The sequence below is a fragment of the Anas platyrhynchos genome, chromosome 13 (genome assembly GCF_047663525.1).
Source record: "Anas platyrhynchos isolate ZD024472 breed Pekin duck chromosome 13, IASCAAS_PekinDuck_T2T, whole genome shotgun sequence".
Classification (NCBI taxonomy): Eukaryota; Metazoa; Chordata; class Aves; order Anseriformes; family Anatidae; genus Anas; species Anas platyrhynchos.
This window is the reverse complement of record NC_092599.1, coordinates 22,230,341-22,245,892: the sequence shown is the minus strand read 5'-3', so window position 1 is coordinate 22,245,892 and position 15,552 is coordinate 22,230,341. Positions and strand designations below refer to the sequence as shown.

The window sequence follows — 15,552 nt, the reverse complement described above, 5'->3', positions numbered from 1 at the left end:
AATCAAATTACTTTTGTGCATTTTTGCATTTCATCTCTCAGGTGGTAAAATATAAATCTCCAGTATGAATAACTAAAACCCTGTGATGGAGAGAGGATGTTAATCTAGCCTTCCTATAACAATGTCTTATTACTCTAATTCCTTTAACTAAATCATTGCTTTATAATTATTGAGAACAACTCTTTCCTGAGATGTTAAGACCAGGAAGTGTTCTGTCTCTGTAGCTGTGGCTGTATCCACTGCCTTTTAGCCACCAGTACCAAACACAGATAAAGATTCAAACTTGGTGTATGCCCAGTCATCGCGGTCCAATAATTCTGATTTTTGTGTATTTCAAAAGACAAATATGCTTTCAAGTGTGATGGAAAATATCCTTCTGTCTGAAGGTGCATATTTCAAATGTGTGTAATGTGTAAATGTGTGGTCAGTCAGAAAAAAAAACAGACCTGTTTGTGTTCAGAATAGATGTGTTATAGGTATACTTTGTCACCTGTTCTTAAGGTCTCCAAATATAATGCAGAAAAGGAAAGTTATTGAAGCACTGAAAATGGTCCTTCTTTCCCAGCAAGGCAAACAACATCATATCAATTTTCAATTCAGTTTGTGTCGAGTAAATAAAAATTCTAATAAATAATTACTCTGCAGTGAGATAGCAGATGATACTTGTCTATTTCTCATAGAGTAATATGGAGTAACCAAACTATTTTACATTTAATGTATTTAGTACAGTGCTGCAGCATGGCATTACTCACATAGTTTGTATACAGCAGAAATGATGTGTGATCCTTTCTAGTTTAAGGATTACATAACACCTTTAAAATGGATTATTTTTAATAACATTACTCTGATTTTAGAATACATAGGGGTTCTGGTTGGAACATTCAGTTTAGAATTTGAGGAATATTCACATCAGTAGCTTTAGTTTGCTTCCCAAGTACAAAGATAGGGTGCATTAATGCTTGTGTGTCTTACTTTATCCCTTTTCATAATATTCATAATGTTTTGGGACTTCTTACTGGATTTTAATTAAAACAAATACTGATACAATCACTAATTGGGCATGATTCTGTTAAAACAGCATACATACACAGTATGTTATAATGTGGTTGTGTATTGTGCGTGTAATGAACATAACTTGTAATTCAGGCATATTCAGATTTCTATAAGGGCCTCATCTTTTCTATCTCATAACAAATATGTGGTTAAATCTTCAAATTTTCTATAAGATCTCTATATGAGTAAGCTAATGACACCATTAGTTTCTGTCCTCATAATACAGCACACTCAGCATGGACTTTTCCTCCTCCCAACCGCACATGCTTCTTCAGGCCAGAAAGTCCTAAAAAGCTATTAATTTGTGTTAAAACTGGTGATTGACATGGCCATAGATGATTGTAAGCAATATTAACAAGAACTAGTAAATACTAGTGTGCTATATGCAAGGTAAGGAAACTGAGCTAAGAAATCAGTCCTTCTCTGTTGTGCTGTGCCTGGACCAGTACAGGTGACATGTTGAGGAAAGTTTCACACATTGTGGTTTTTGGCCTGAAGTGGTACTGCTTGATATAAGCTGGTATGACAAATCTGCCATAATGTCTCATGATGTGATTACGATTTGTTAGCCTAAATGACAAATAAACACATCAATGTGTGCAATAAGTATTGGAGCCCATAGAGAGCCTGGCTTACTTAAATTTTGTCAGAAAGTTCAACTTTTTCATTAATGTACCACTTAGCTTATTTTGGTATTTGGGCTATAAATCCACTTCAGTGTCAAAGATCCTTGGCTTTGCAGGTAAGCTTGTTCAGCTTCAATTGCATGCAATATGTACAATGTTTATTCACATAACCCTTGTGGGCCCAGCCTAAAGCTTTGACGCTGTACTTGTAGAATCTTTTGTGAAAGGAACGTATGCCAAATTGTTGAGATAAATGATGTGCTTGGTGACTTAAAACATAAGATGGAGAGTAACATTTAGGGGCAACTTTATGGAGCATGAGGAATACAGAAGTCAGCTGTGTGGAGCTATGGCAAATGAGCCTGGAGTTGGAACTCCTTTGGGTAAAAAATGCTCACAATGAGCAGGGATTAAAGTAATAAGCATTTTATGCTCCCTGCACAGTATCAACTGCAGTCTTTGCTTCTAATCTGCTTATTATGGGCAAAGAAATTTATCTGGGAGCTCAGTTATTGGAATAAATTTTGCTATGGTGTTTTTTTTTTCTTTTTTTCTCCCACTTATATAATGATAATAGCCTTTGAAATACTTAGAAAATGAAAACATCCAGCTTGCCTGCAGTGGTTGATATTTGACAATTTCTCTACCAAATGACAAAAAAAAAAAAAAAAAAAAAAAAAAAAAAAAAGTTGATAGCTTTTTGATTAAAAAATATTCTCTTATTTTTCAATGGTGGATCTGCCTTCTTCTGTTTTATTATTATTATTATGTTGACTCCTTTGGAATTAACTCTTCTAATATTTTTGCAGAGTGAAGCTTAGGTTTACAGCATTTTTATACTTCTGTAACTTACAAAAATACAAACCCAGGCTGTGGATGCAGTTGCATAATGTCCATCTATGCACACCCATCCAAAATCTATACTGCAACAGTAAGAGGGATTTGACTGTTCCCAGTCTTAGGACAAATAATTACTTTTTATAGAACACTTCCAGTTGTGTAATGTGATTGGAGAACTCATAAATCAGTTTCTGTTTCTAAATAAAGTAATAATAATGGTGTTAAAATACCACTGGTTGTTGACTTTAAAATTATCATTGTCAGGAAAAAAGTGAGACAAGTTAAATAAATTTCATGAAAGAAATTGCAAAATTGTAATAAAACATTGTGCAAGTCAAAGATCTGCTCAAAATTATTGGGTAAATATAAAAAGTTTCAGCACCTCTTGCTTCATTTTAAACAGCATGAAATAAAAAATTCTGGATTTTATAATAAACATTCTTTACCTCTGTTCATCAAAGTGGTTATCAGAAGCCTTATGCTTGATTTAGTAGATGCAGTGGTCATTTTACTGGCTAGAGTAAAACTTTCGTGCTTCAGAAGAGCCTGTGGCATGAGTAATAAGGAGGAGGAGGTGGGGGTATGGACTACAGCTTTTTTTTTTTTTTTTCTTTCTCCCATTACTAATTATAACTTTCTCTCAGGAGCAATTATTTAGTGTAATATTACTGAAGTTACTATAGCCTAAAGTGACACGGGTATAGTGTGTGTTCATGCAGGATTTCTGATAAAATTCCCTCTATATATAAACCCTTTCTTGACTGTTTTAAGATGTATTTAGTACTTCTGTGAGATTCAGAAAATATAAAAAGATAAATCTGGACAGCATGTGTGTTTGTTTTTTATTTTTATATTTTTTGTTTTGTTTTGCTTTTAATGCTCGTCTTTTAGATGAAACAACAGCTGGAAACTAAATCCCAGCTGTTATTTGTGAATGCTTCTCTCTACTTGACAGTGGAAGACTAACAACTGGATAAATAGGGATCATATATTCTGTGATTTCTCTTGTTTCTTAAATATTTCTGGTCTGGTAGAAAATGCAGAGCTCTGTTAAATGAAATTTCATGCTTCTTATTTGAAAGGCACAAAGATTAATCTTGTGATCAACCTGTGAAATGACATCAGGGAGGGCTCTTCATTTTTCCAAAACAAAAACTGAACTAAATTCCTGCAGTATGTTTCACCTGCAGTATATTTGAGAATCACAGAATCATTTAGATTGGAAAGGACCTCTAAGGTCAACAAGTCCTACTGTTAACCTGGTACTGTCGGGTCTACCACTAAGCCATGTCCCTACCTCCAGGGATGGTGACTCAACCACTTCCCTGTGCAACTTACAATATGCAAGAATTCCTCATGTTTTTAGTTAAAAAATAAAGGTATGTTAATAAACCTCACTCACTGTGAGCAGGAAAAGAACCAACATTTTAACTAACTTACATGCAGATAGGTGGGTTTTGAACACAAAAATAGAGCTTGTATTCACATGCATTATTATTATAATGACTAATGATGATGAGAGAAAGATATTAACTGTGTATACCTATGTGTATGACTTCATTATGTATACCTGTTTTGGGATCAGGCTGATGGTAGTTGGTGGTATTCTTAAAGCTTTTCTTTTCATTTTCTTTTGTAGAAGAAACGAAAACAGAGTACTCAGGATGAAGATACAATCAGTATTTGTAGCCTGGATACAAGTGTGAGTAACTTCTTTAATTTCCCCTTTTTTGCCTTTTCCTCCCCTCCTTATAAAATAAAATCTGGTTATTATATGTGCTATGAAATAAACCCGTTTGTCCTTTTAGCTGGATTGTTTGTATGTGTAGCATTAATAATTTGTTTTGCTAACTATTAAAAATTTAAATTTTATTTATATTGCTGCTTTGCATTTTTCTGTACTAGTATTTATAAAGATAAAAATGGAAGTTAGAATGACAGTAAAGCAGTGAATCTCTTGTTAGTAAGTAATTAGCAGGACAAAAAGGCATTGTGAATACGGGACTTAAAAACAGACCTTTTATCATATTGCTTGGCTATATGAGATGGTTTATTTCAGTTATGTCACTGGTGTTGTGAAGATCTTTAATGTGATATTAATGCAATTATGAGATCTACACGCATCATTTTAAAGTGATGTGCTGAAGATACACCTATGATTTTCTATCACACTTCAGATGTGATGAAAACATCCAAAACCCCAATCTATAAATTGTCCAGTTTTAATATACTTTTTGAAAACATACTTTAATGTGTATACTGTTTCCACCTTCTAAGTATTGATTTTCTTTTACAAACAACAGCAAAACAAGTTACTGAAGTGACAAATATCTGCTTACTTTAAAAATAAGCTTTAGGGAGTAAAATCTTTCTGCTGAGTTTAATGGATGTTAAAGTGTGTATGTGTGGTGGTTATGCAGTACACTGCAGTGTGTGTTGTTTTCCATGTAAAGCTGTGACTTAAGGGTACTCTTGGTCTGGCAACTCTCTTATGTCTTTGAAAATATGGGCTAAGTAGCTTAGATATATATCCTCAGTGAAAGCATTTGTTTTCCCAGGCAGTGGCTAAGGGCACCAAAATTGAATGCATGTGCTCCTTATTAAGAATTTAGATTCTAACTGTGGTAATTTTATATTATTAAAATTTTCAGGTAATAAGTCTCTCAGGCTCTGTGATAAAATCAATATATATGTGTATTTAACAAATAAGCATATTAGACTTTCCTGTACAACACGCTTCCTATCTTACATAATTAGGCGAACGACTCCCACTTGCTTCTCGCAGCTCACTGAGGTGAGTTGCTGAGTCAGAGAAGTGCTGCCAGTCATGTGGCACACTTACTGCTGCCCAGCCTCAGCGCCTTGCCTCCAGGACATGCCTCATGCTTTGTTCTTGTTCATGAGGGTTTTCTTCACTGCTTGCCTTTGGTGCTTGACAACAGAAAGATGTGGCAATTCTTGACTCTCTCTGAAGTTTCTAATTTGTGTAAATGCATTTGTTCAACACCTTTGTCCAGGAGAGGTGGGGGATAGGAAAAAGAGAGGGTGTTAATTGTTTAAAGACTAGAGTTGCTCCACAAAGCAACATACATGTTGAGGTGGCTAGGTCTCGGGCCAATTTACCTCATCATCTGGCTGCAATCTTTTTAAAATATAGATATAAAACGTTTTTATGACTGACCATGGCCAGACACACCTGTCTTTTCAAGAGGAATCGGTCATGACAGAATTTCCTTTCACAGGAAATACTGGTTGGAGCTTTGCTGACTCAGGACTGGGACTGGTAACCTAAGCACATTAAATAATCTTTGTATTTGTTTAGTGATCTGGACTCATATTGATGACTTGGGAGTTTATCAACTGGCTTATTAATCTGGCTGGTTGGTCTTGGCTCATTTTATTGCCAGCTTGGATTTGTAAATCCCCTCAATGTCAAACAGGTAGTGATAACTTGTGACAGATGTGACCAGCAGACTGTGAGGGCTGTCAAATGCATGAATGTATGAATGTAACACAGCCTGAAGTCTGTTTTTAAAGGAAAAGGTTATCCAGTGTGGTTTTGTTCATGTTGACCTCCACAGACAGGCTTACTTTGTATTCAGCTTACACAGTTGACTCAACCTATAGTGTTGCATGCTGTGCTCTTAAAGTAGTGATATGTTCTAGAGTGATTTGCATATGTGTATTGATTTACAGATATATAGTTAATATCTCTTATGCAAATTTTAAATTTTATAGATAATTATGATAGCTTGGAGTGTCGGATAAAGTGAAACCGTTTTCAAGGTCATATACAGCCAGTATTTTCTCATCTTTAGAACAGCCAACTACAGCTCCTCAATTCTCTGTATTTCTACTTGTGCTGGTGGGATGTCTCTCCTTACTTAAATTTAGAGATTCAATTTCCAGATTTTTCTGTCTGTGTTTTCAATCCTTGTTGCTGCTGTCATTTTTATTCTTTTCTAAGATCCAGCCTTTGAAACATAGGTCTTCAGTCTGTGCAATCCTCTTTGAGCCAGGTCTGTTGCTGGAGGAGTGCAAATCCTTATGTTCCTCAGTCAGGATCAGGCAGCCAGTTCTTCTGCGTCTTACATGGAAACAGCATGACTACTTACTTCCTGTAGCTGAGTGCTCTTTGGGAAAACAAATTTTGGACTGCTGCATGTAGTTGGTACGTTATACTAAGTGAAGCAGTGATGAATGTTGTTGTCTGGAGGTTTTTATGTAGAACACTCAGCAAGATGGCTAAAAACAATATATTTTTAATTGCTGTTGCAAAGTGGATAACTGAAGAAGAAGAAAAAATTTTGTAATGATAATAGATGATACCATGAGTCTCAACTCCGTAAAACCACAAGTAACTCAGGAGGTATCTAGAGCAATAAGCTGGTAAAAAACCTAATGCAGCACTTGCACTTTTCCAAATAAAATTGCACCTACTTAAGCAAAATGCCATTCAGGAGAAGAAAAAGGGCAATGCTGTGCAGTATGCTAGTACTACTATTAGTATGCTAGTACTACTATTAGTAGTATGCAGAATTTGTTGTAAGCTCAAGGAAGTTGCTTCTGTTTTCTTGTCATATCAAGAAGGAACACACAACAGATGCATGATGAACTAGATAAGTAAAACATTTTCATATAAAGCCTCAGAAGAGTTATTTATTTGGGTTATATATAACATTTATTACTGAAAATAAAAATCTTTCAAATATTAACTTAGTGTACTTGGAACTGGAGAAATCTTAATGATCATCTGTCAATTTGCAAGTTAATAAAGTATGCTCCAATATAAACTATGAACAAAAACATACCTTGATTTTAGCACGATTTACATACATTAGATCAGAGTTTATTAATTTTGATGGCTTTTAGTGCTGAATGAACATTTGTTATGTATTTGAGAGTCAATATAACTAAAACATTCTTTGACCTAATTAAACTTAGCAATCAAATATTATTGAGTTTATAATTAAGGTATGGTAAGGTAGCTTTGAAAAGCTTAAAGGGGATTACATTTGCATCAGCTTATCAAAGTTGAGATAATTAAAATATATATTGTATCAGGGTCTTTTTATTTCTGTTAAACTCTGCTGTGTTTTATGTTCACAGTAGAAAAGGTATTCAGCTTGCCCAGTAAGATGTATACAATGTGCTTGAATTATGCATGACTTCTAATATTGCTCTATTGCATAAACGGTCAGTATTCCATCTGTGTACAGACTTTATAATAAAGTGACTGGTCTTAATCCATTATTAATCCATCATATGATTGGTATGGGCTAGACTCTGTCTGCTGTTGGTATTATTTGGAGTGCCTGTAATGTTATTTATCTTAAGGCCATGTTTCCTTATCCTCTTTCTATTTATCATTAACCGTGGCCTACGAGCGCTCCGTTGGAAAAATGTATAAAATGCCAGTTATGCTGCATTCTTCTCCCCCATCCCCCCCATTCTGGAAAGATCTCAGACTTCCTGCATAGTGTTGCAATATGGTTACTCTTCATTTACGTGAACAACTTCTCAGAGTTTGGGTAATTGTTCCAGTAAACCTTGCAGATAATTCTGGTGAAGATAACCAATGTGTGATGAAGTTAGACATCTTCAATGCAAATCTGTCTATGCAATGTGCCACATACTGCATGAACACAGAGCAAACTGTCTTTAGGCACACCTGTGCAAATGGGAACTGTGTAAAAAATGACCTATTATACAAAATCACCCAGATTCTAAAAATAAAAGCTGATCTATAGTTATCTAAAATGAAGTACTACCTTTCTTTAAGGTTTAACTCAAATCATAATATCTTACTGTGACTAAAATCTATTTGCTTATTTCTATTTAAATTTATGTACACTGAATACAAACAGCCTTACCTACAGTACAGAGGCCCCACTGGAGTAATTGTCCCTGCTGACCCTGGGGAAATTGTTCTCTCATATGTGTTTATTTTTTCCACCACAAAAAAAATAGACATTAGCTTTGGCTAAATAACGTATTTGGCAAATTCAGTACGACTCTGCCCTACTTCAGTTAAAAATGGTTTGGACTTCAGTGGTAGGATCCATTCTGCACAAATTTTTGCAGATCCATCTGTGAGTTATTTTGATCTCCTTGTATACTTTTGAGATGTGGATCCTCTTTTGAAGAGAAAACATGATGAGAGGTCAGCTGAATCTTGCACTGATACTTTGTGAAACATGTTTTTTGGCAAAGGGAAGATACTGCAGAAGGAAAGTACAGGTATAGACTTCAAGGAGGTTGCTGAGAGATTCTTTTTGTTATTATTGTTGTTCCAGCAAGAATGCAAAAATTTGTGCTTCTGACCTCATGGTACAGTTAAAGGACTTCTGGTATCCTTTCCTAGTATTCTCCTTTTTAGTTCTTTCTCTCCTCTTCCTGCGAAATCTTTGGAAGTCAGAAGCTGCATTAATAGATGTATGCCTGAAGTGGAATAAATGGAATGTGTCCACTTGCTATTTATGGTCTTGACTGAAAAGACAAAGTTAGACTAAACAAGTTGTTGTACTGCTGAGACGTGTAACAGTAGATGAAAAATATCAGCACAAATTCCAGAGTGAAGGATGATTGATAGGTGCACAAAGATGCAATAAACAAACAAAAAAAAAAAGAAAAAAAAAAAAAAAGAAATGCCTGAGTGAAGGGAAAAAAAAAAAAGAAAAGATAAGTTCAATTTATTGTGCATGCCTTTTCCTCTGCTTTGAGATTCTTTATTGTTGTGCAGTTCTTGTCATTCAAATTGGACATTCAGTGTATTCTTCAAGGGGAAAATAAAGGAAGATTTTGTGTGGAAACTGTTGGTTTCTAGAAAACAATTCTTCTTTATATATATATATATATATATATATATATACACACATATATATATATATATATATTTCTGATGAGACATGCAGAGGACCAGAGTTCATAAGCTGAAAAGACACATAACCTTGGAGCAAAACACAGGCACTGTGAAATCTCTCAAAGTAATCCATGGATGCTCTTCAGAAAAAAGCCATCACTTTTGCCATCTATTTTAATTGCTGATCAAATCTTAAATTGTGATCAAGTCTTGGGAGCTGTGGAGGATTTGTGGTATGAAACTGGAGAGAGCTTATACCAGTTCTTAGATTTACTGGTTTTTGGTGAGATCAGCCATGGTCATGCATTTTCTCCTTCTTTTGACTATAAAGAGAAAGGAGAGAGAATAATTAACTAAGGTTTTTCCCCAAACCAGAAACATTTCATCCAAAAGATGCATTCAGTTTGAATCTTTGCTCCAAACCACAGAAAATTTCCTGACTGAAAAATGCAGGAGACTAAAAGGAACTTAATCTTCAAGAAGTACAAAAAATTATTATTTTTAGAAATCTGCAAACACCACCCTATTTATATCTCTGATTCGATCGGATTGAAAATAATCAGTGTGGATTTTAACAGTAGCGTAGATGCGGTTCAGTTCAGGCTGGCTGCCTGGTTATTAACTGAGGGCCCTAACTGAGCCTCGCAGTTTGTGCTCAGCTCATGCAGCTTGTGGCAAGTTCTTATGAGCCCTTTTGGCCACATCTACCTAAACTGCAGCCCAGCACTTCTTGAGCTACAGCAGCTACTCTGTATATGATACACAGACAGTGAATTTATGATTGATTTCCTTTAATATCTTTGTATCCTAGGTCATCTTCAGTACAGTGACTATATAGGCAGAAGGTGGTTAGTAGGGTTGTACAATTTTCCAGTATCATTCATATTACATTGCAGTGTAGTAATTTGATAAACTGATTGCTATTTTATTGAATAATGCTGTTTTCACAGAATCACAGAATTTCTAGGTTGGAAGAGACCTCAAGATCATCAAGTCCAACCTCTGACCTAACGCTAACAGTCCCCACTAAACCATATCCCTAAGCTCTACATCTAAACGTCTTTTAAAGACTTCCAGGGATGGTGACTCCACCACTTCCCTGGGCAGCCTGTTCCAGTGTCTAACAACCGTATGATATTCCTCTATGGTATTCCTCTGTAATGGAAACTGGCAATTGAAGTTTGAATTCAATTTAAGTTACTTTCAGGTTATAGAACCAGACTTGATATTTGCTTGTTTTCAACATGGCAAAATCAGCAGCATTTGTGAACAGAAATTAGCCAGATGTTATTTACAGCTATGAAGTTGGGTATTTGTTATGAAATGAATTGCATGTGTATTGATTGACTTGATGCAGATTTGCAGAGATGTAGTTACATTTTCATAATGAAATTGAATCAAGAAAACAGAGTTGTTGTAGTTTTGTGGCTTGTTTACCTGGCGGTCAAAATAAAAATTGATGTTGGTTCCATAGCGTTAAATATAATATAATATAACTTTTTTTTGTTTTTTAATTAAATTTTATACATCATCAATGGTAACTGCATTTTATTCTGCATATATAATATGGACCATGTAGACAGAATTTGTAAGTACAAAGTAAGGATTTCTCTGTATTTAAAGACTGAAAATTCCAGCTCTCCACCCCAGTTCCTCATCTGTAGGCTCAGCAGCATCACTTAGAATCATAGAATCATAGAATATCCTGAGTTGGAAGGGACCCTTAAGGATCATCAAGTCCAACTGTTGACACCGCACAGGTCTACCCAAGTTCAGACCATGTGACTAAGTGCACAGTCCAATCTCTTCTTAAATTCAGACAGGCTCGGTGCAGTGACCACTTCCCTGGGGAGCCTGTTCCAGTGTGCAATCACTCTCTCTGTGAAGAACCCCTTCCTGATGTCCAGCCTAAACTTCCCCTGCCTCAGCTTAACTCCGTTCCCGCGGGTCCTGTCGCTGGTGTTAATGGAGAAAAGGTCTCCTGCCTCTCGACACCCCCTTACGAGGAAGTTGTAGACTGCGATGAGGTCTCCCCTCAGCCTCCTCTTCTCCAGGCTGAACAGGCCCAGTGCCCTCAGCCGTTCCTCGTACGTCTTCCCCTCCAGGCCTTTCACCATCTTCGTAGCCCTCCTCTGGACACTCTCCAACAGTTTCATGTCCTTTTTATACTGTGGTGCCCAGAACTGCACACAGTACTCGAGGTGGGGCCGCACCAGCGCAGAGTAGAGCGGGACAATCACCTCCCTCGACCTACTAGCGATGCCGTGCTTGATGCACCCCAGGACACGGTTGGCCCTCCTGGCTGCCAGGGCACACTGCTGGCTCATATTCAACTTGCTGTCTACCACTTCCTTCCTTGTAACCTGTCACTGATCTTTTCTGCATCAGTGTCTCTTTCAACTTCATTACTCAGATCTGCACAGTCTGTTACAGTTATGTTCTTAACTAGCGTTGTGATCATTTTATGTCACTTAAGCTATAGTCCTGTACGTGTCAGGTATGATAGTCTCACTTCCCCCACAAAATATTGTGTTTAATGCTTGTTCAGCTTATCTGTTATGATTCCAAGTCCATCACTGCAGAACTAGTATGTAAATGATTGCTAATAACAGCCTTTATGTGCTTACATGATACAATCTGTATTGCCAGCATTACTTCAAGATTGATAAATGTAAACAAAGATCCTGGTTAAAAAAGCTTGAAATACAAAGCACTCACTGAAATTTTTATTCCATTCCATTTTTTATCAATGACCTTTTTAGCCCTTTGTCAACACTAATGTCAAACATACTTGAGGATCTCAGACCTCAGGAAAAAGTCCTAATTGCAGAGTATTGGTAAAATTCCCAATAACTTGTGTGTGTTACTGTAGCTGTATAATCTTGACAATGGAAGGATATCTGCCTGCAGCTGCAGACTCACTTTGTTATGCAACTCAACCCTGTTTCCTTAGCTACAGGATGGAAAGCAGCAAGGAGGATGGGGAAAGCTTCCAGTGAGTAGAAGCCCAAGTGTTTGGAAATGCTCCAAGAGTATTTAACAAAAAATAATGTTACTGTTTAGAACTGTGAGAATGTGTTTCTCAGTAAAATATTAGTGTGTCAGCTCCACTGATGAATGAAAATGAAAAAAGCAGAATGAAAACACAGTGTGTATACATACCTGCATACATACTTACATATACATGTACATACACACAGCAATACTCTTGATTGTTGAGCTACAGCCACTGACATAAAGGAAGGTAAGATAAATTAGTCAGTTTTAGACCTAATCTGCAGTGAGCTTATCATATACATAACATGTCAGGACCCTACAAGTCTGCCTTAAAATGGGAAAAGAAACAAACAAAGACTTTAAGATTAGACTGAATTTTCAAGCTTATTCTGAGTACCGGTCTGCCATAAAATCATCCTGCTTGTACAGGGACAGAACATCTCCAGTGGTAACTTCTAAGATCTTTATAGTTACTTTTATAGTTACATTTAGATAGCTATGAAAATAATCAGTAGAAAATACAGTAATGTTAATGTGAACCTGCAAGGTTCATACAAGAGGTCTTCATTCGGTTCTAAATTTGATTTGCAAGGTCAAATCCAGATCTCCTGCTACACTGGAAGATTGTTTCATTTACTTTCTCTACACTCTATCTCCTATCTTGTCATTAGTTGGCTTAGAAAGTCTATACTTTGTTACTCTGTTAATTGTGAAGGCAATGGTTGTATAAAGGCCTGGGTGGTATTTTCGACTGCTGCTCACAAGCAAACCAGTACTGCAAGGATTATTTGACTTTGTCTTAAGACATGCTAAGACACCTGCCATTTTTGTACATTAAAAATGTTATTTAAATTACATACATTTGCTTTCCACTGATGTTAGAGATTGCCCTGTGAGTTTTGTGTGCCTCTTATAGCTTAATCTCTTAATGGAGGAGAGATTCACCTGATTTGTCTCAGTAACCTGGCTTCTGTAGTGACCACTTGATAGAACTGGGAACTGAATTGCAGTCTCTTTAAAGATCACTTTCCTGGGCTGCAAGCAAGTTAGCTGTCAAAGATATTCCTTTGCACTCTGTAGAACTCTGTGCCATTTTTTAAAAAAGATGCTAAGGTACTGATGGATGCATGTATTTGTATATAATTTGCAAAGGTGCTGAAGCATTTAATTTCCAAATGTGACTGTTGGTAACTTAATATATTTAAAGTATAATATATATAAATATATGCTCAGTGGTTCTACTTAATTTTAACTTGACTTCTGTCAAGTAATTGACTTCTGATTTGGTTTTCTAAAAATGTAATTCAGTAACATTGAAATGTTACAATAACTGAAAATAACGTTTTATACCCAATGTTCAGAAGGCAATATTCCACTATTTTTTTTCTTAAGTATGTTGTTAAAAACAATGATTTTTCTGTATTTCCTTATAAAACTGTTATAATTTTATAATTTTCCTTTCCACATTACCTTACCATGTTTATTAAAAAAAAAAAAAAAAAAAAAAAGTCATTGTCATGTATTTAGAACAAACTTCATTTTAATACATGTAGGGTTTGAACTATATTACAGCATAAGTGGCTTAATTACCTTCCTGATTAATAAGCAGAATAAAACACTAGGTTGTTGTTTTGAATATTTAGCTTATTCTGTACCAGCTGCATATTACTGAAAAGTTGAGGCAAGTTATAATGGCTTACTGCTATTGTTTGGGTATGTAATTGATTATTAAAGCTTCAAGAATGTGTATTAAATAAAACCAGAATTTTTGGTATTGCTGTAACTGTAAGCTATGTAGATATGTAAGCTGTAACTGTAAGCTACGTATGTAAGCTATGTAGATAAATACAAAGAGTATATATAACATTATTAGAATTACAATTGATTTCTTTAAAATTCTATTTAACTGCACAATTTTGCTTTTGCTGTGTGATACTTATCTTTGGTAGCTTCGAATTATGAGATGTGCAAATGGAAAGGTCTGATAATTGGAGCTTAAATATATAACCTTGGTTAAGAGTGACGGTGCATAGTTGTGACTGTTCTGTAAACGTTAGTGAAGAGCTTTGAAGGTAAATAAAATGAATTGCAGTTCTCCAGAAGTGCAGTAATTAACAAAACAAATACAGGCCCATTAGCTGTAAATTTGTTCTTCTTCACATGAATTTAATAGAATTTCTGCCAGAAACCTTTAATTTCATTCAACGTACGGGGGCCCTGACTGAGTTTAATAACCATACACTCTTACTTATTACTTACAGATCTCTGTGTCAAATCTGTCAGTGTATATCTGACAGTGTGTGTACATAGATATATAGATATATATCAGATTTTTTGGTCTGAAGTGTTGGTTGTTGGTGTGAAAGGTGGTCAGTGATGTGTTTGGAATGGGCTGTTGTAAGCAGGGTGCGGCCTAGCAGGGGGCAAAGTGTGACTGGATTTTTTTCTGAAAGCTGAAGCATTCTGTGACAGTATGTGACTAGTATTGGTTATAACTAATAGTGAGTTATTAATGGGTTAGTTAAATTCTGAAAGCATTTGTAAGTAATGAAGAGTAGCTGGATGAAGTTTCATGTCTTATATGAAAGTTCCCGTGGTTGATTTGTAATTAAAACAATTGTGTTAATTCTGGGGCATAAATCTGACAGCTTTCTGAGCATTGTTGTATGCAGGTTGGTATTTATTGTATGCATTGTGTTATTTCAGTGAGTCATTGTTCTCATTCTGTTGTTTCTTACTTGCATTTGAAACATGTTGATTATGCTCCCCCTATGACTTTTTTTTGTGTGTCATGTCTTAGAATAACACAAGGGCTTCCTGTGTGCTGTGTGAAATTTGCTCTGAATTCAGGTAGCTTGTGTATTTTCATGCTTGAAGACGTTTTTTCTATTAGGGTAGAAACTCTTACCAGGAATAGCATAATGTTATGCTCATTTTTTCTGTCCACATGAACTTGCTGACTACATGTGTGTGAACTTGGCCAACAAACTGACTTGGAGGATGGGTTTGTATCTATCTGGAGTTGCAAGGCATTTCTTGTAAGAACATGGTTTTTCACTTACCCATTCTGTGGCTTCTTTTCACTGATTATAGAATGCTGATGGGTTTATTTTAACTTAGTGATGCTAAGAAATTAGAGATTTCTCAAGGAATTTAGTGCCTTAATTCCTGGTA

At 35.8% G+C, this 15,552-nt stretch overlaps 1 protein-coding gene across 11 annotated transcripts in view; it reads left to right on the top strand.

Moving 5' to 3' along the window:
* ARHGEF3 (Rho guanine nucleotide exchange factor 3) overlaps positions 1-15,552 on the top strand; it is a 132,037-nt gene that overhangs the window by 62,454 nt on the left and 54,031 nt on the right. For all 11 annotated transcript variants that reach the window (XR_005269067.2, XR_005269066.2, XM_027467582.3 and 8 more), the window contains one exon: positions 4,159-4,221. Coding sequence is in view for 9 of the 11 variants with exons in the window: in XM_027467582.3 (XP_027323383.1) it covers positions 4,159-4,221 (63 nt within the window). In the remaining 2 variants the exon portion in view is untranslated. The remainder of the gene's footprint in view (positions 1-4,158; positions 4,222-15,552) is intronic.